Source organism: Hesperophylax consimilis, chromosome 14, assembly GCF_061612785.1.
Source record: "Hesperophylax consimilis isolate HC1 chromosome 14, BYU_Hcon_1.0, whole genome shotgun sequence".
NCBI lineage: Eukaryota > Metazoa > Arthropoda > Insecta > Trichoptera > Limnephilidae > Hesperophylax > Hesperophylax consimilis.
The window spans coordinates 22,335,876-22,357,573 of NC_142849.1; the positions used below are offsets into that span (position 1 = coordinate 22,335,876).

General features: G+C 34.2%; 1 protein-coding gene across 1 annotated transcript; it reads right to left on the reverse strand.

Annotated features, from left to right (window-relative positions):
• Window positions 1-6,242: 6,242 nt before the first annotated feature.
• LOC149418067 (uncharacterized) lies at window positions 6,243-20,082 on the reverse strand. The gene is made up of 7 exons (XM_089639884.1): window positions 20,033-20,082; window positions 19,345-19,461; window positions 19,101-19,262; window positions 18,614-18,882; window positions 17,985-18,053; window positions 16,958-17,155; window positions 6,243-6,265 (listed from the first exon to the last, which is right to left on the reverse strand). Exons 1-7 carry the CDS (start codon window positions 20,035-20,037, stop codon window positions 6,243-6,245), a joined length of 843 nt encoding a protein of 280 aa, XP_089496010.1. The 5' UTR covers window positions 20,038-20,082.
• Window positions 20,083-21,698: the final 1,616 nt, after the last annotated feature.

Consider the following 21,698-nt stretch of genomic DNA (forward strand, 5'->3'; position numbering starts at 1 on the left):
TTTCTTATCTTATATATGAATTAAAGATTATTCTCGAACTAAATGCAATCTAGATAGTGTCTTGGAAAAATATATTCATTTTTATTTTAATACGACATCTATTGACTCTTCTACAAATCTATATTGAATTTTTTTTTTCAATAACCTAATGATTACAAATATGATTTAAGATTTTCACGGCCAAAAGTATTTTTGTTATTTGTTTTTGGGGTGTTATGCCGTGTTTTGCTAACTCCTTCTTTAGCCAACTTTTTGGACAGCATTGCAGTGTCCATCATCAGGGCAGATGTGTTATTATAATACATCTGCCCTGATGAAAATAATGATTTCAATCTCAAACTGTAAAATTTAATCTTTGGAGACAATATTAGCGCCTGCCAAACGAAAATTTTAAATATTTTAGCCTTGCCGGGGCTTTGCCCTATATGGTTTTTCTGTTCAGTTTTCTTGTTTAAAAAACTGTAAATCCTTATACAAGATGACACAAGATGAGAAACGCAATTTAATATGAAAAATGTCTAAAATTTAAATTTAGTTTTAATAAAATAATAATTAAGGTCTCCATAATATAGTTAATTAAATGAAGGGTATTATAAATTTTCCAAATTAGAAAACATTAGCAGCTTTAAAAATATTTACTTAGTAAATTTATTTTACAATTGATCCTAACATCGTGTAAAATAAAGTAGTGGTCAACCAATCTCATTTTCCTCTTTTAATAATTTGCTTTTAAAAATTAAGTTCCTTTAAAATGGTAATTTATATTCACAAAATTTCACGGCTATTTGGAAAAGTCTACTGCGCCACAAATCAGACGTAATGACAGGGATTGAAATTTTTTCGAAACGTAAGCAAAAAAAAAAGTTTGTTTTATGTTTACTTTTTTCAAAAATGTTAACATTTTGGCCATACTTTTACAAATTTAGTCAGTAGGTAAAGCCTATCAGAAGCATTTATGGAATTATACAAACTGAAGTTCCCTTTTTTGCGTTTATGATATTTTGATAATTTTTACGCCATTCAAGAATAATTAAGGTTAAGGTAGGAGCTATTGGAGTGGATTAGTTAAATGAGTTTCGAAGGCGTTTCTAAGTAAGTTAAACATTTATATTTAAAATTTCACTTCGATAACGATACTTACTATTGAGAGTATTGAGTCTGAATCATTAGTTTATTTTCAAGTCGATCGTTTTCAAGCGAATTTCACGAATCGCTAGTCTGGAGAGAAATAGTTCCTTACAAAGTGGAACCATTTTATATCTATGAATTGATTTCAATTTCAATTTGCAGAGTTCGCGCAATGATTTTGGTCGCATTTCCTAGGGACCAATCTTAGTATTGCCAAGTTTTAGATTGCAAAGTTTCGAGGATATAATTTTTTGCTGGAAACTGGCAACACTATTACAGTATTATGATAATAATATGATTAATGACTAGTTGCCAAAGTTATAAGCAGTTGAAATGTTGAAGCGAAGTTGTTCTGTAATGATGTTGAGTGAAGTTTTTTTTGTAGGTGTATGCTACGATAGATTCATACTTTTGGGGACCAATGACACTGGCTATCCCAATAAAAAGGCCTTGTGAAGGCTTGAAAATTTAAGCAGTGGGTGACTCAGTATTTTTGTTAATCTTGCGCCGTTTCATATCTGTGTTTGAAAATTATTTTTTCGTGGACCTGAAAAAGTTTTAATCAATGAAAAATTAATATATTTTTTATATGGTCACTTTGATGTCGTAATTTCATTAATGGAAAATCCCAATCTTGCACATACACTAGAAAATGAAAATTGCGTTGCGTTTTAATAAACGATAAAACGCATGGAACGGAAACCAAGTATGAGACTTTTCAATTATTAAAAAACAATTATATTAGTTGTAATCATCAAACCATACATTTTTAGAAAAAGAGATCTTTGAAGAAACTTGATTCCAGTGAAAGCATACGTTATACAGACCTGAAATAATAAATTGTGAACGCACCCTAGAACAGTAGTCATTCTGTTATTCAACCCAAAGTGTTTCCACGTTTTCACATTTTCTTTGCGGGAAACGGTTCGATTTAGAGCGTCATAAATCTCCTTTCAATTGACGCCGCGACGCCGCCAGCGACGCCTTTACCCTGGCGGAGCAGCCGCGTACTAAATCCTACACTCTCCTAGAACCTCCCAACCTTCGGTTTTCGCCAAGCCTTTCGCCTAGGCTTTCTTTGCACTTGTGTCACATATTTGTTAATTTTTTTGATTAAAAAATGGATTTATTGCAAAAACGGTTCAGGTTTAGAAGAAAGGTTTTCCTGGGTGTTGGCTGAAAATAAAATGCATCTTATTTTGTTTTGCAAATGCCATCCGGGCCACAGATAGCTAAGTAAGTGACTTGATACAGCGGGGGGGGGGTCATACATTGATAGCTGAGCTACGCTACAAAAACGCCCAGTTTCATGTCAAAATTCACGGTGGGAGTAGTGTGCGGAGGGAAAAACGTGTCTGCCATAGCCAAATTGGCCGCCGCGGCCCCGCAGGCTTCGCTCAACCAGCGCATCCACTGCAGCCCACGCGTGTGCCCCTGACGTCACATACCCACGTAGCCGTGCGTAGAGTGCGAAACGTAGCCTTGAGCAGCTGTCTGTGGTCACCTTACTGTCGAAAATTAGTAGATCTTTGTAACTTTAAAATTTTAATTTAGAAAAGTAGGGTAGGTACCTAATCAGATTTTTGTAATTAGGAACTAATAATAGCTGGTCATCGGTAGATACCAAATAGTTCTGATCGGTCTGTGCTCCATAAACGGTGAATATCTTTTATTCTAAAATAGTGAACTAATTATAAGTATTTTACTAGAGTGGGTACACGATAAATCACGAGAGAGTCTGAATTCTTGACAAATCGGTTCTAATTTTGCAAATGACTGAATTTTCAATTAAAAACAAAATATTTTAGGTTGGTACTTCTTGCTTGTCGCTCACGATCAGTTTCAATTATTAAAATGATATTAAAATTCAAAACAAATTTGATGTCACAGAACAAAAGTCACGCAGGACGCACAGATAACCAAATCAGATAAATTTACACACTTTTTTAAACTAAAATAATTTTGAATTGGTTAATGCCTATAAAATATAAGCAAATGTGTTTAACATGGTAATGTTAAGAAATATATTTGCAGTTAATTTCTCAATTTTTTGCCCAATAATAGCATTCAACCACATTTGCTAAAGATTCGTAGCTCTAAAAACCAATGATTCTTGCGTTAACATCGATCAATTGATGTATCTATTTTCTATGACCTGTAGTCTGCAAACTCTCAAAATTAATTATTTTATGACTTAATTATTATCTTAGTTACTATTGGTGTCGTATTTTATTCACAAATCATTTATCTCCCTGCAGTGCCTTCTTTAAAAGAAATAATTTAGGCAAAGGTTAAAGACGACCAAATTAACTAGGAAATTTATAAATAAGACTGTGGTGATTGTTAAGCATTCCTTATCGGTAAAACATGTCGACATTAATTAAAGAGCATCTTAGATGCTTAAATATTAATGTTTTTCTTGGAAGTCACCTATCACCTATTTGATAAAAGTTATACCTTCAATCAAAGCATCGATGCTAATACTTTTTACAAAAATAGTCATAACAATCGATTAAATAATTTAGAATCATTCGAAATAAAGAAAACCGTTTAAACTAAAAGTCTTATTTTAAATAATCAATTAAATTTGTCCCATAGCCCAATATTTGATATATTTCCACTAAACTTTAAAAATCCCCAAAATCTCTTAGGACGGGTTGTTTCAGAAAATTTGATCAATTCTTCAAATTTCAAAGTAAATTTTCAAGTTCTGTGAAAGATTTTTTCAAGTTCTGTTATTATTTCAGTTCTGAAAAGCAACTAGCCTATCATGCTATAGTAACAGAACTTAAATAAGACTTTCGCAGAAGATGAAAATGAACGTTGAAATTTGATGAATTTTTCAAATTCTCTGAAACAACCCATACTTAATCACCTCTTTAGTTTATGTTTTGTCTCTTGTGATATTATAACCCATTGTATACATGTTATCCATCACATTCTCTTTGTAACCATATTATGCTTCTTAATTTCATGCTATCCAATTGTTTATTTATTCAATGTTATATTTTACCTATACACTCTATTTGTATAATATATAAGCACACACTATGCATTTTTTATTAGTTTTATCTTGTACCTTGGTGATGCTTGTGTGATCACTATACTGTTAAAAATGTGACTTCGAGATCATTTTCTTATAAAACATTAGTCATTCAGAATATATTTGAATACGTGTTCAACGCTGGTGGCCTTATCTGAATAAATATAATGGATTAGGTGCGAAATTATAATTATTTTAAAGAACACTTGTTCCGACTTCCAAATAACATATTCGCGCTGCACTGTTATTATGTTATGAAATTCGTCAATTCATTCTTTATCGTCATCCAGTCCCGTTTTCAAAAGGAAAACTAATAATTTGACCAGTTTTTTAATAAATAAACAATATTTAATATCAGTAATAAGTTTTCTCCGTATTTTCAACGAAATCAGTGCATCGTATTAAATAAATTCGTGGTTATACACAAAAGTTATTATTGTTTTATTTCATAAATTATTTTGCTAATCTTTTAAACTTAATCGATCTTCATAGTTCATTGCGATCTTGAAAGATTGTGAATCGGGTAGAGCGCTTATATTTCATATAATATTATTTTTGCTGTGCCTGCTCATAGTGCTTGTACTGAGTTTGTGTGGCATTAGATAATCAGACAGCATGAGCAGAGAGCACTTACCATATATTAGCTTCCGACTGGCACAACTTTTGAATTCAAAACAGTTGATACAATATCTTTGTTTGTATGCTAGTCTAGTTGGTTTTTTTTTGCATATCATGTGCATACTGCAATTTGAGATATTTGAATGGTTCCATTTTAATTCGTTTTCAAGCGGCATAATTAATGGGTACCTACTTTTATACTGTGTGCGCTTATGGACACATATTTTATTTGTGATTTATTTTAATGGATTTGGTCTTATGTGAGACTCTAAGAATAGTTCTTAATTTTTCTAAGTTATAAACGCCCGCACACACTGCGATTAAATGCCACGGTTTTGGAATCTCTAAAAACGCCTTCTGGCGTTTTAATTAAATTCTTAAATATAATTATGTAAAAACGCCAGTCGCAGTGCGTCTTTGTACGCAGCTTGGCGTTTTCAGCAATTCCAAAACCGCTGCGTTTAATCGCAGTGCGTGCGCTAGTACTCCTTTATCATCGCACATTGGAGGAACCGTGTCAGATACTCACAATAATTTAGGTTTGACGGGTTTGACTCTATTTATATCGTACTGTTTAGTAAATGAAAAAAATATGTTTCAGCGTCCTAGCAAAATGAGATACGGTTATTATTGTAATGACTTTTACTTCTACGAATCAAGTAATGTTACCTAAGAACAGCCAACCTCACCTAATCAAAACAAGTCTAATCTATACGCATTTTTAAAGGCTTTCTACTTAAGAAAAAAACCTAGTAAAATAGGCGCTTAAACTAACCGTCAACCAACAAACCCAATTGCGCATCCGCAATTGGGTTTGTTGTGATGCTGAATGTGGGGTCAGGAAGGAGATGGTGCGAGGAAGGTGGGGAAGTACCTGGCCATTCAGATCTGGTCTGCATACACGGCTAAAACCATTTCAAGCAACGTTTCCGAGCTTAGTCAAATCCAATAACAACGTTCAGATACTATATCGAACGCAATGTTTTTTGTCGTGCCATAAAAGTTATTTTTTAATAACCCTGAAGAAATCCAAATAAACCCCTTATCTTGTTTAAAATCGTGTTATTTAGCGAAAGACTTGTCTGCGACTCTACGGTAAAAATCTTTATGGTTTACGGTTAAAATCTACGACTTAAATCTTTTCGTGTAGTTATAATGATTATTTTTAAATAAATTACGAATAACTCGCTAATCATTCCCAAACCACTTCCCGCTGCCAAGTTTCGGATACATTCTCTAATATGCAATAACGCAATTCATATGATTCACAACCCCCAGCTAAAAACGCCTAGCTCAATCAATACCTCTTAGTATATTTCTACAGTGAATGGCGCAGCGCGGTAAGGGGGCCATTTGCATTCGCACCCGCATCGGAAATTTTTGTTTATGGCCGAGTTTATCCATATTTATCTGCCGCTTGCACCCCCTCCCCACCAGTGGCCCACTGCCACCCCTAGGGGTCCTCCATCCCCAGCCCTGCAACCAAATACAGCAATAAACAATCATCTGCACTGCATTACGCCTGGGAATGATTCTGCAATATTCCGCGATATTTTGCATGCACTTAGTAAACCGTGCGCTACTCAATCAATAACTCTTAGGACGGGTTGTTTCGGAGAATTTCAACAATTCATCAAATTTCAACATTCGTTTTCGGGTTCTGTGAAAGTCCTATTCAAGTTCTGTTATTATATCATTATAGACTAGTTGCTTGACAAAACTGAAATAAAAACAGAACTTCAAAAACTCTTTCACAGAACTTGAAAATGAACTTTGAAATTTGAAGAATTGTTCAAATTCTCCGAAACAACCCATCCTTAATGTTTGAGTTGTATTATATTTATTTGGCAAACTCTTGATTTATTACAACATTTGAAGATTCAGATACTTCTTGCCTTCATCCTTCCTTTTCCAATTGCTCATGTCTGTGTGGTTTTTATGGATATCATATGTTCTTGTTTCAGGTGGGGCCTTAAAGAGTCGGCGATGTGTGAAAGCTGTGCGGTGCAGACCTCCAAACAAGTACGAATTCCCGCTGCATTGATTCCCCGGCGGGTTAGATGAGTTCCACAGGGTGACGCCTGAAACTTTAGACTGGCTCACTGAGCTAGATGTTCCTCTCTGACCTCCAAGTGAGACTTTCAAATTGTTGTAAATATTCACAATAGTTTCTACAGGGTAATTAAGGATATCGTTTTTTTGATACATCTTTGTGAATTTCAATTTTTCTGTAATGAATTTATTTATTTTAAATCTTAGAAACGGAAATTTACCGACTTCCCAACAGCCGCTCAAGACAAAACTCGTTGTCAATGATAGTGCATTCTATCAATTTAGCAATCAAGTACATGAACACGGACATATACGCATTTTTCTGAAATCGGATCACAATACAACAGTTAACATAAGAAATAAGTATCGGTCCTACCCGATCAGCATTTGGTAGAGTTCTCGACTTCAGTTCCTGGGTAGGAAGGTTCAGTCAAGGCTCAGTCAACTATTTCTTTAATGTTGACATTTTAAAATAGATGTATTATGCTAAAATCAGTTTTTTACATGCTGATGATTTCATCGGCTTTCTATGGAGTCAATTGACTTTTTAAAAATCAAGGTTCACTTGGCGAAATGTGTGAAGAAAATAAATGGTTCAACTCAGAGGGAGTTCTGTTTTTCTTTGAAGTAGCACGCTATAATATATTATGTACATTTTGGGACCATTATTTCAAGGTAACATGTAAATAAAAATACTTTAAAAGAAGGCAGAAAAAAATAAATACAATTTTTAATAAATTCACTTCGTGACAAAAAAAAATTGAGGGTTTTAACTATTTTGTGATTTTGGTAAAATTCTAAGCTTCAGTCAGTTTTGAAATATTTCCTTCTTTCCACTGTTAAATATGTCACTCAATTTGACAGCTGACACATGTATCACAAATATTACCACTACCAATCTGTTAAAAGAAACAGGAACTCATTTTTATGATAGTATATTATTCTTTAAAAGATGGAAAAGGCCGATGATGTTTGGTAAAGAAAGTAAATATTTTTTTTATCATAAGTAATATTGTGACATAAAAGAGTTTGTTTTGAAATACTAATAATTTTTTTTATAACGAATTATGATTTGGATGTCTCTAGTAGGTATTTTAACACTAGAAAGACCGAAGCGGTCATTTTGACCGTTTCTCGATGTAATATGACGATATTTTGCTTAAAATTTATAGTAATGATCTGATTTTTTTTTACTTTTCATGATTCATGATTTAGCGACCATGGTGAAAAAAACAGGTACGTACCTTATTTATTTATCGAAATATAATGATTTATACCTACAAAGACCGCCGCGGTCAATGTGACCGCTAGGGCCATTTGAAGCTGGGTTTGTTTAGGATCTTCTTTATCTAAGTTTAAATATACCCATTCCACCTTACACATGTTAGTACTAATTTACCTTTCTCTTTCTTTCGGTATCATTCTTACTCGATCTGTACTGTGGGTGTCAGTTGTTAGTATCCTACCGCATGTTGGTCTGTGGAATACTTCCAGCCAGCAAGGATGACGTAATTGTCAAAATATTCTCTATAACTATAAAAATAGAAGTTGCAGGCCCAACACCTTATGCGAAGCGATATGTTGAAAACAATAAAGTTCTAACTGCTTGGCGATTATTCATCGATGAACCGACCCTTCGACATATAAAAATGTGCACCGAGACAGAAGCTCGTCGTCAGACAAACAATGATAATTGGGGCATATCTTTGGATGAGCTTGATGCATTTATTGCTGTTGTTTGTGCTCGCGGGGCTTATAATGCTAGCCACCTGGATATTGAGCAGGTCGACATTATGGGGTTCAAAAAAATTATGAAATATTTGCGTTTTGATTTGCGAACTACGAGATCTTCACGACTGGCAACTGATAAATTTGCACTAGCATCGGCAATTAAAAACAAATTCATTGAAAACTGTAATCTATGTTACGTTCCTGGTAATTTGACTCATCGGCAATTTGACGGGCGATGAACAGCTATTTCCTAGCAAAACTCGATGTCCGTTTACTCAGTATATAGCAAATAAGCCTGACAAATTTGGAATAAAGTATTGGCTTCTGGTGGATGTAGATACTAAATACCTATGTAATGGATTTCCACATTTAGGTAAAACTGAGGAACGTTCAAATGAGTCATTACCAGAATATGTAATAATGAAACTATTACAACCTTATCTCAAAAAGGGACTAAACATCAACTGACAATTTTTTTTATTTCGATGAAGCTGGCAGAGAAATTACGAGCTGAACAAACAAGTATTGTCAGAACGATGCATAGGAACCATTTGTACTCTACATTATGAATAATTTATTTTGAAGGATAACAATGGTACTACACTAACTATTTATCAAGGAAAACTGAAGAAAAATATACAGTACATCCAGATGTTCAATTTGGCGACGGAACAAAGAAAATTCCCGAAACGATTGAATTTTACAATTCTACAAAATATGGTGTCGATATAATCGACCAAATGGCTAGTAAATATTCCGTAAGAGCTGGAAGTAGAAGGTGACATATGCACGTTTTCTACAACACTACACTTGATCTAGCCGCTATAAATGCATGGATAATTTATAAAAATATAACGAAAAAAAATTATCTCGTTACAATTTTATTCTACAGCTTGTTGAAGAACTAAGGTCAGCATATACAAATACCAGAGCTGGTCCAGTTGTATTTTCTCCTAAAGAATTGACAGAAAGGGAACCGGAAAATAAAACTTCTATAAGACGACAGTGCCAAATTAATAAAAAATGTAAGCAAAATAAAACAACTGACACATGTGATAATTGTAAGAAATCTGTTTGCGGAAAGTGCCTCGGATATTATAAAAAAGTAACAGTTTGTACTAAATGTGCACCTAATTGATTGAAGTAAATCATTTCAATACATAATTATTGTTTTATTTATTCAATATTGTAACAAATATTACACAATTACATTAATAAACTCGCATGTTCTCAACGGTCAAAATGACCGTTGTGGTCTTTATAGGTATAGACCATTACCCGGTCTTTCTAGTGTTAAAACATCAATACCCTTTGACAAACTAAAACGCAAACATTTAAGAAGATAAAATTGTATTATTTTTGGATCAATTATATATACTATTAGTGCCACCTGTAAAGATGAGGTTATAGTATTTATGAAATGTTTTTGCCTCTGCTTTTTGTTTGTATTTAAATCGCGTCGGCAAGGACAATTCCTATATTGCTGACTTTTGAATTTGAAGTTTGTCAACTGTCTTAAAAACGCTCAAAAACAACCAAACGTTTCACTTTTCCTAAAGAATCACAGGAACTGGCCTGTATCTAGAGTATTTTACTGTAGAAAGTGCCTAGTCATATCAAGTAAAAGTGTATATTTATTTGTGATTAAAATAATTCAGTTTGATCTCAAAAATATCGGAGTTTAATTTAAAAGGACTCTAATGTATTACAATAATCATCAAAGACAGTATGAAGCACAAAGACACAGAAAATAAAAAAAGGTAACGGTTGCAAACTGAAACTCGAACCCAAATCCTGTGTCTAGCCTTAGCGGGACTGGCGCCTCTACTAATTGAGCTATTGACACTTTATTAAATTCGGTCATGTATAAATGCATATATTCGAATTTTTCTTTGAATGCAAATCTTGGAAGCGGAAATTAACTCACTTTCCGAGTTCCGATTGAGCTGAAACTCGGCAGTTATTAGATAGTCCCATTGTCGATGACAATGCATTTAATCGTCTTTTGGTGGCAATCATGTACACATACGCAGACATATATAATGTACAAAATAAACGTCGGCCCCACACAATCGACATTAATTTGGCGAAGTTTGTAGAGTTGTCGACTCGAAAGTACAAAAAAATAGTAATACGTGTTATCAACCAGCGACTGAGCGTAAAATGCAATGTAAATTTTCTTTGAATTAAAAAAAAATAATCGCACAAAAATTTACTTGCGCACGCCGGGATTTTAACCTGTGACCTCCGGATTCGTAGCCGTAATGTAGGTCGTAACCACTCAACCCCAGAGGCCGTCAAAGGAGAACCCATATTTGCACAGGTTAAAATTAAGCATCCCAACAACTTACTCTCCTAAAGAAATTCACACATTTCTTAACGTTAAAATCAAAAATGATAGTTTATGAAGATACAGTATCTGGGCTTGCCATGCCATTGACATGATATACCTCGTAAGGTATTTTATTTGCGTGTCGAATAAATGAAGGCTCGCTAAACAAACATATCAATTTTGCGACGGAAAATATCTGACAGTATACAATGTACATCAAGCCCGACCCGCGCCACGTCACGTTACACCGACCGCGTGATATCGCGATAGCACGCGTCAAGCCCCACGCGTCCCGTGACACTTCCGGGTCCGTATTAATCAGCGCCGCCGGCTTTGCGGGTAATGCACGCGCTTAAAACACGGCGATAAATGCCAACATTTTGCTGGAGGAAAGTTACGCCTAAGACACTTTTCACGACTTTGTAAGTAAGGAAGAACACTTATACAAATACACCATGAAAAACTGCAATGTTTATAAGGAAAGATTTTTTTCGTTAGGGCGATGCCATACGTAGTAATGCAAAATCATGTGTTTTTGGTTTGATAATTTGGTCGACTAGAAATGTTTCAGATGCTTTAATTAAATACTGCGAGTAGAATACATCTTGGACTTTGAAATAATCGAGTATTTTTTAGATAAGTCTTTTTATAAGCCCAGAAAAAAATAACGTAAAGGCCTATGAAAACTGCTTTAAAGTTCAAAATCTCCTACTTACGAACCCATTTTTGGTTATGATTTTATTGTATAATGTGGCAAATTAAATTATTTATAAAATGATCGAAAAAAATTAAATATTTATGCCTGAACATCCACAAAATAAAATAAAAGGCACTTTTTGGCCATGTTTTTTTCTTGCATAAATCAAAACAGGCGAATTGTGTTAAGCGGGAATTTAAACCTTATTGCCGTCTACGTAAGGATTGTTATTGATAGCGGCTCAATTTAAAATATTACACGACGTAGTGCATCGCCTTAATCGTAAAATATCACGTACTTACATTGTATTGAAATATTGGTATTTTTTTTATTTGGGGGGCTGGTATGGGTACCGTATGGGCACTGGGAACCATTTATTTGGATAACTAACACCCTTACCATATGCCACTCCAAGTGGTTCCCTACGTTTGGTGACTTAGAAAAGGTGCCCAGGTTCATGGATATGAGGTTTGCCTGGTCTTGGCGGTGGATGCGTTTACCACCAACTGCGTGGCGGGCCAAATCAGAAGAGACTGGTTGAGGGACTCTCTCGATCCACCGCCTTGCACTGCAGTGGCAGGGATGGATTCATACGTCTGTAACTCCTGGTCACTTTGACTCCCTGATTCCTACCCATTTATACATTTTTCCTTCCCAGAACTTCCACTCCTTCTTTTCTTTAAAAATACCCTTCCACAGCATCCCCAAAGATGACATAGGTCGTGAGGGATTTTTTCCTCATGGTTTCCCGTATTGTAAAAAATGTATGCTGGTAGGATAAATACTAAAATAATAAAATAGGCCCTTTATTATTAAATTTAGCATACAAACGTGTGTTCGGGTGTAGCTGATTATTATTAGTTTAATGATGAATTAAGTCAATTGAGGAATGTTAGAGATGTGTAGATGGAGATTAGGGGGTTAAAGTGTAGAATGTATGTTGTAATTGAATTGTATTGCAGATGTATGGATCTATACAGTTATTTTTAATATTTAATTAAGTATTTATTTATAGTATTTTGTATTTTTTTAAGTATTTTTCAACACTTAATTCATTGTGTTTTTAGACTTAGGCCTTTCTTATCCGCATTCATTGATATGGCAAGAAATATTATTTTTTCTAAAACACTCGTGATGAAAAATTACTTAAATATACACTAACGATATGGTAGTAACCTTTTTCCGACAAAAGACGAAAAAAATGACGAAATAAACTTAAAAATTCCACCCACAGCCAAACTCCATCCAACATCCTTCCAATTCTTCCATAGTTTCTTTTATATATTCATCTATGGAATGAGCTATCCTCTGAAATGTTGGTTACTCTCACAAATGCCAACTTCTTTACAGATAATTTTTGTTCCGACAGTGTAATGATTCATTGGAAGGGACCCCACCACTTTCTTGACGGTGTTATAAGGAAACATATGGTTTCCTCCTTCACCGCTATGTAATGATCCGCGTATACTTTACCTTGAGGCCTCATTCAGAAGGCAGTAAAATGTTTGGCGCCGAGACTTTTATGACGCGAGAGCTCGCGCACTGCCATCCCATTGAACGTTAGGTGCTAAACGCCTTACTTTGACATTTTCCTACCAGTTTAGTACAAGAACAAGAAATTACACGATGTTATAGAGGCTGATTGAGCAGACCATGCTTTGGGGCTATTATATTATATATAAACAATATTAACGGATCGTCAAAGAAGACATTGAATAAAATGTCGTGAGATGTATCCCCTTTTGCAGTTGCGTGAGCAAAAACAGACATATTCTGATAACGAAATCAGAATGCTACCAATAAATTGAATACCACTCAAGAATCTCTCTCTGAAAGGGGTTTTTCTGTTTCCATTATCATCATAAATATAGGATTATTTTACTGTCACACAGGATGTTAAGGGACGTACTTGACCTTAAACAAACATAAAAAGTTACCTGAGACCAAAATTTCCTTTACATTTTTACTCCAAATAATGTCAGGAATCACTGTAAACAAGTACGTCCCTTAACACCCTGTGTACATATTTTATAGGTAGACGCCTATAAAAGGTTACATGACAAAATTACACAGGTGTGAATTTCACGTAGAAATATAAATATGTGCGTGAATTACACACAGACGAAATCACACATGGAGAGAATTAACCCATTGGATTTTTAAATAAAATAACCTAATTGAACCTAAATTTTATTTTAATTCATCAATTTGTATTTTATTTAGTACACACTAAAAACACACTAAAATTGAAAAATTTTACAAAAAATTTGTTAGACTTGTTTAATTCTAGTAGTAATATTTTTTAAATTTAAGTATGCGTAATTATCTCCATGTATAATTTCATCCTTGCATATATTGTATAGTATTGTGTAAGTTCGTCATCATCTAATTCTGGTGGTGTAATCTAGTACCTACGTGAACATTCTACGTGAAACCTAATAACTTCAAAACCAACAATTTGATTTTGAACCCGCGACCTCTGGGCTATGACAAAGAATTAAAAAAATTGCCATGAAATCATGAGGTTGTGGGGTAAGACATGCATAATTAAGTTAACATAAAGCCTTTTTGTCATGTAAAGCTATGAAAAAAATATGCAAGGAAATCCAATTACGTTTATAATCGTTAGAATATTTTTCCCCCACATCATATAACATTCTGCATTTTCTCATATGCGGTTGGCAGTAAACATATCGTGTTGAATTTTAACCAGTGTAATTTTTTGCAAGCCACTAACGTGGTTTAAAGTACAAAGGTAAAGTTAAAGTTCGCGTGATTATTTTAATTCTTGGTAATATAACATCGCTTGAGAATTTTATGCGATCGTTGATAACTTTTGCGAACCTTTTTTTAATAAAGCACGATGTTTTCATTATTAACAATACATTGCATTCTTGACGGTACTAAAATTGTAAAAAGGTTTTAGTAATTTTTTATTTTAAATAACGTGAAACATGAAGGCATGAAACTGGCGGAGGAATGACAAAATCAAAATGCAAAAGTATTGAAAATCCTGTGACGTGTATGTGGATAAATCACATTTGGTAAGGAATTGAAAAATCCAAAAAGAATTTCAGATCTATAAACGCAACGACAAGAATAATGAAACGCTAAATATTTTTTTTTATTATTTCGATTATGTAGTTGGTAGAGCAAGATTTCTCGGACACACTGGATTGATATAGAACGATCATCTCAATCCTTTTTGAGCCAATGTTTCAGACAGCGTTGCAGTGTCCATCACCATGGCATATGAATAATTTGTATACACATACAGGGTATTAATAGACGTACCTGACTCACTTTAACCAGTGATTCCTGACATTACATTAAGTAAAATATGTACGTAAAGTATAAACAAAAAAATTCTTTCAGATATCAGCTCAAATTCTCAAAGAACCTTATTTGATACACTTGTCGAGTGCTTTAGGAGTAAGAATAACTTATTTAGATCAGTGACATCAGTTTTATTTCAAGTCGGTTTAGATCACCGTTTAAAGATTTTCAGTTCAGTGGTTTATATAATATCAGCCTTCTTAATAAAAAAAATAATTCACGACCGTTAACCGGTGTTTTTGTTAAATATTGTACAAAGACTGTACAATTTCTAATTCGAATTATTACTAATAAAAAATGTCTAGCGACATTGAGTTTTGGCAGACTGGTGCATGGCAGACTGCCACATTTTCCCGACAATACAAGTAATATGACAGCTTTGGTTTGTGGTTTGAGATGCGTGATTCAAAGCATGTTTTTGTTCATATTTTTTATTCTAACCACTCGAACGATCGCGCGTCAAAAAACTTTTTTCTCCGATTGCTCGCGGTTTTTTGGCGACGAATTTGAATATTTTCCGCCAACATTAAAAAAATCAAACCTCCGAATTTTAATACGGAGACATAAAACTGATTGTAGTGCTATACAGCCAATGAATTCACCTATATTTTTATAATTATTCTATATTTTTAGAATTGATAGATAAATTATTAAAAAATCTTAAACTTTATGAATGCGCGAAATTAGCGTTTTTGTGATTTGAAATTGCCGCCAGTGGCAGTTTTAAATATCTTTATAGAATATTTTCTACGTTTTTATGTTCTCTATGGCCTGTTTGATAACCACAGATGCAAGAATATAATGGGAAAATAATTTTTTGTACGTTATGCTCTCTTCAAAAGTTTGGTTAGAAAATAATTTTTTAAAATTTGAGTGCGTGACGTGTCAAAATTGAAATCACTGTATTATACTATATAATAAATTTACCACAAAAACTGGTATTACGTTAGGAAGATACATTAACTGTCTACAATTATTAATAAGCATAGTCGCCGTGTTGGCTTTATTTTATTCATTTGATGAATTATACAGAGAGCCTATTTCACGATGTCAAAATCATGGTGCTACTTTTTAAATAATTGTAAATTAGAACTGGAGATTTGTAACCATGTTTTTATATAACGTGCAAAACGAGGAAATAAGGCTTAAAATGAGATATACATCATAGATATAAACATTGCCAATATTTCAGGGGGATACTTTGAAAGTTGATGAAATTCACCAATATTTGACGAAAAATCACTACTGACAGCTACCTTAAGGTCAATCTACATAGGGTATATCGGAATATGTAAAATGATGATAAATTTGTATATATATATCAAACCTTTGTATGACCGTAGAATGGCAAATAAAATCATAGTGATAATTTTATATCTAAACGCAAAGGTATCGAAAAAAAATGGATGAGGGGAAAATAATTGATGGAACCAATAATTGATTTATTTATTAAGCCCTAATATCCTTTTAAATCAATATTACAGTTGTATGGTTACAATGAAAGAGCAGTATTTTGATTTAAACATTGTTTACACACTTTGTCATAATAAAAATGTATTCAGTTTATTGGTTTATTCATAATTTAAGAAAATCAATACATAATAATATCATTGTGCCTCGCTATAGAGTGAGATTCTGAGTATCGCTCTGGTGAGGGACCACCATTCAGAATTGAACATTGCTTGAATTGGCTTAGTTATGTTTAATGACTAGATCTGGAAAAGACTAATACCTTGATACATTAAAATTGCCAAGAATACATACATTTCCTCTTTATTCGTGGGAGCCCATTTATTGGTACGCGCATGACGCTTAAATTGTTTTTTCGCAATCCATTGATCTGCATACCTGTTGGTCTCTCTCGCGATCAGTTCAACGAAATCTGCATCAAAGATTTTAAGAAAGGCATCCACAGGTTTGCCCATTTCGTCGGTATTGAAAGTTGGTCCCGGCGTGCCTGTGAAAGTCTCCCTTATCCCAGTAAAACGTAAGATATCATTAGACCAATCGAAAGAGTAACCTTCAGGCGGCAGAATCAAACGCATTGCCTCACTATCTACCTGGTCTTGTCTACTAAAGTCTATGGCCATAGCGGAGTTAGGTGAAACGTTGATAATATTATGATAAGGTATTGGCGGCATGCAGAAGGTATCCTCATCGCTCTCTTCGTGGTCGACGTCACTCGCTTCGTCATCCTCGTCGCTCGATCTGTCCATTTCTGAAACAACAGAAAACCCAAATTAATTTAATGTGTCTATATTACGATAACCCACTGCCTCTGGTACGGCTTATGACTCGCAATACGATGGTCGCGGGATCAAATCAAATAAATTATATTTGAATAATTAGTGTTATTTTCACACAAAATTCATTTAAAATAATATATATTATATTTGCGGCACGTTCCAGAGTGGAAGATACCCATAGTATCGCCCTGGTGTAAGACCCCATTCAGAATTGAAACGTTGCTTGAAATGGCTTTTGACGGCCGGCATAGTCCAGTGGTAACGCATTGGACTGCCATTCCGAAGGTCGCCGGTTCGAACCCGGCGTGCGCAAATAAATTTTATTTGATTGATTTGTGTTATTTCACAATTAATTAATTAAAATAATATATAGTATATTTGCGGCACGTTCCAGAGTGGAAGATACTACCAGTATCGCCCTGGTGTAAGACCACCATTCAGAATTGAAACGTTGCTCCAAATGGCTTTAGCCGTGTTTAGTGACTAGATCTGAATAGCCAGGTACTTCCCCATCTTCCTCTTTCCCTTCCCCACTTACCTTCAGCCTCACAACATCCCCCAATTGGGGATGCCATAGTCTCACTGGCTCCAGCTGAGGCTCTTGTGAGGTATTCATATAAAAAAAAATATAAAAAGTTAATCAAATACTTGAGGCGGGCAATGTCAGGAGTCAGAATAGCACAGTCAGGTAGGTATGGAATGAAGAAAAGAGTGTGTGTGCCAAGATCGAGTTGCATGGTGGTTCATCCTCTCTGCCTACCGAAATGGCGTGAAGGTAAGTTAGTTAGTTTTATAACTCACGGTTTCCAAGTACAGACTCTTCTAGTACAGCTGCCTCGTCCACGTTACTTTTTCTGCCCATGTCTGACTCTGAAATAAAAGAAAACACAAATTTACAGTAGAATTTGGATATAATGACTTTGCATTTAACGGTCTACTGTTTTAAGTGACGATAATGTAAACTCTAGTAAGGTTTCATAGCTTTTAGTAGGAAAACGTATCCGTTTAAAGTGACCAACTACGTAAAGCGACCTATTTTAATGATAATTTGTCCGGTTACAAAACCCACCTACCAATACAGCCTCGCAACACAATGAGTCCCGTGAAGCGAAAGTGTTTTTTCAATTTAAGAAAAAAATGCTGTATTACACCGTTTAGAAGCCGGTGAATCAAATGTAATCCTCGCAAAGAAGTTCGGCATGTCTTATTTCTCACTCTGCAATACCCGTTACAGAAAAAAGATGTGTAATGATGCATCCACGACATAACAACAATACATTTTGTATGTTTGTTATGTGGAATTTTTAAGTACTATGCTTATTTCCTGCCAATATACCAACAGTGAAACTGTGCTAGGGATATCAATATAAAATATAGATAATTGATTTTATATTGAGCCCCTGGTATGACATTTCAAAAAATAAACTCACCGTTCCCAAACGCCGACAATTCTTCGTAGAATGGTACGTCCACCCACAGCTCGCTGTGATAGCCGGCTTCCGGAGAGAAGAGTTCCCCACTCCGCGATGTCCCAGGTAACGGCTCGGGAGATGCTGCACGGATAGGCATAATTGGTGCATTGGGAGCCGTTGATTGGGTCTGTGCGGGAGTGGACATCCACGGTGGTGGTACGGGTCGTGGCAACGGTGAAGGCGTCCCTTGTGAAAAGGGACACGTTGTTCTCTCCGGAGATGGAATTCTGAAAACATTTACATAAATCATAGAAAATTGTTCTCATTCACGTGTGAAACAGTAAGTACAGTATGTAAATAAACAATAAAATAAGAACTCTGTAAAATATGCACTGAATGTGCCAAATGCACAGAGCGCTGAACTTACCAACTCTCACTGTAAGAGTGGAACGCTGTCAGGAAAAAACAATAATATTGTACCAAGCATCTAAATACGATTACTTACTTTTGTTTAGTTTTTCTTGGAGGTGCGGTAGGGAGCAAAATGCGCGCCGCCTGCTTCTTGAATTTTCGGCTTTCCAGCTCTAGCCGGATGGAAGCAGGCAGGGCCCTAACAGCCTTTAGGGCCTTGACGCGATCCTCTCGCACCAGTAGCAAAGCAGGGTCGCTGTTTAAATAAATACAAATATATGATGAGTTCAACGGCCACAGCAAAGTACTTTCATAAAAAAACATTAAAAAATACTAACACTCCAGACGAGGCTGCAATTGCAGCTCTGCGTTGACGTCCACGTGCAGGTAGTCCGGCACCAGCTCGTACCCCACGTCTCCCTTTTCCTCTGCCTCCTCTTGCAGTCAGCACCGCTCTATAAATTTTAAATTGAAAACACTTAATGTAAGTACTTAAATGTTTAAATTTTGTTAAATATTGCACTAATATAAAATTTGAAAATAATTATTGGGTTGTGGAGTGATCCCTTTCCCTGGACGACAGCTGTTTCTGCACAAATTTGGTAAAAGTAAACAAATTAATTAATTATACAACTAAATTACTAAATTTTTATTGTGTGACGAAGGCTTTACACCATTTTACATGTGAAAAAGAGTCAACTTTTTGACATATGACTTAAAATAATTGGTTAGCAAATATCTGTATTAATAATGAACCAATTCAAATAAAACTTATATATATCTCTTTGTTTTGAATCACTGTGATGGAATATCTATATTTCAAATGCGCGAGTGCAGTATTTAAGACATTATTGTAAATCAAAAACAGATGACGTCTTCAGTTGACGTAATCTTACACAAAAACTTCAACCAAAACAATATAATACAAACAAACGAATTAAAAACGCATTTCAAAGATAGATAAGTCAATCATGATTACACAGATATATAATTATGCGTTAAAAACCCAATAAATTAATTACTTACGGCATTTTAGGAAGAGTCCAAAATTTCGTGAATGTTGAAAATTTATAATTTTGTTTTTGACAGGACGCCATAAAAAAACCGCGAAAACTCGTTAAATAACACTTCAAAGACAACGGATAAGTTCATAGACAAAGAGAATATATTATCAGCTATTCGATAAAACAAGTAGCTGGCCATGGAAACGTTTTAAATAATTACAATAAATATTTTACGAATGGTAGAAAAATCGGTCCATTTTTGGACCGATATCAATCGCAGAAAAATAAAAGTGGTCGATTTTTCGACCGAAATCGTTCCAGTGGCTAATGACCTATTCACCATTATATTATTAAATTCAATATATTACTATAATTTGTGTTTTTTAGTCAATTTCACCCCATTGTCATTTTGTGATTTTAGTTTCATGTTATCGGAAAAAGTTAGGTTATTTCAGAAATATTATTTTTGTCAGTTGTGTCAACGTGACAGCTTGATTGCAAATTTCCTAAATAAAAGGGCTGTGTTTTTATAAATTTTTAATTCGGTGAAGCTTTTTGACATTCTGGTTAAAAATGTTTGTATTGAGCTTTTTTTAATATTTTTATCATGTTTAAAATTAAAATATTACATTTTAAAAACAAAAACCGAAGTTTTTCTAGTTTTTAATGTGATATTTGTTTTACGATATCTTCAAAATGAATAAATGTATAGAACATTTAAAATTCCTATAATTTCCGAAATTCCACGAGAAGTTATTATTATTTCAGGTTTATACAACAAATAAACAACCCTTTTAAGCTGGATTAGCGATGTATATAGCTTATATTCATGAACTATTTTATGTTAGTTTCTTTTTTACTTTTCTAGTAAAAGAGAATTGGGCATATTGCTGCGTTTATTTGATCATCATGTTATTGTTTAAAACATCCCTCATATTTTCCCGGGAAAATGCAGCCAAAAATACGTCCACAATGAAAATAATTGTTTGTCGGTTTTCAAATAATTTACATGCCTCTCAATTTTCATAGTTCAAATAAACAATATTTTCATGTCAGTGAGAAACAAGAAATTTTGTGAATGGTAGATTTTAATTGAATATATGTACCCATATATTTTAGTCAAAATGTGCAGCCAAATTAACAAAAAAAAAGTTTTATTAATGTTAAAGTTGTGTTAACAAGACAAGGGTGCAAAGCACAAAGGATAACATATAATTATAAGCAATAATTATTAGCCTGAAACACAAATATAAACATGAAAATCTTCAGAGAAAAAATAAATGCCGCCGATGGGAAGAATAACGATGGGAATTGAAAAAATCAAAAAGCAATAACTGTTGAATAAAAAACTAGTATTCATTGAAATATTTGGCGGTTAAAAATAAGCTCTTGTAGCACAGTGGTTCTGTGCACCTTACGAAGGTGCAGGTTCAATTCCCGTCGGCGGCATTTATTTTTCTGGGAATATTTTTTTATACATATTTTTCATTTTGCATATATATCGGAATATTGCTTATTATAATTTATATGTGTATATTTTGTGTGTTATTGTAGAAACTCTAATTTAACAAACAATTTTATGTATATTCTGTATGAATACCTGGCCAATGAAATCCTAATGCTTCTTGAATATCATTTTCCCAATGACTTAACCTATAGAATAAATTATCCAGTGAATCGATATGTTC

Bases quoted from the DNA above. Each gene is read 5' to 3' on its own strand.
- LOC149418067 (XM_089639884.1), bottom strand. The intron at 17,156-17,984 runs GTGAGTTATAAA...CTGTTGTTTCAG, and splicing joins AGAGTCTGTACTTGGAAACC to AAATGGACAGATCGAGCGAC. The intron at 6,266-16,957 runs GTTACTCTTTCG...ATTTGGTTGCAG, and splicing joins TTTGATTCTGCCGCCTGAAG to GGCTGGGGATGGAGGACCCC.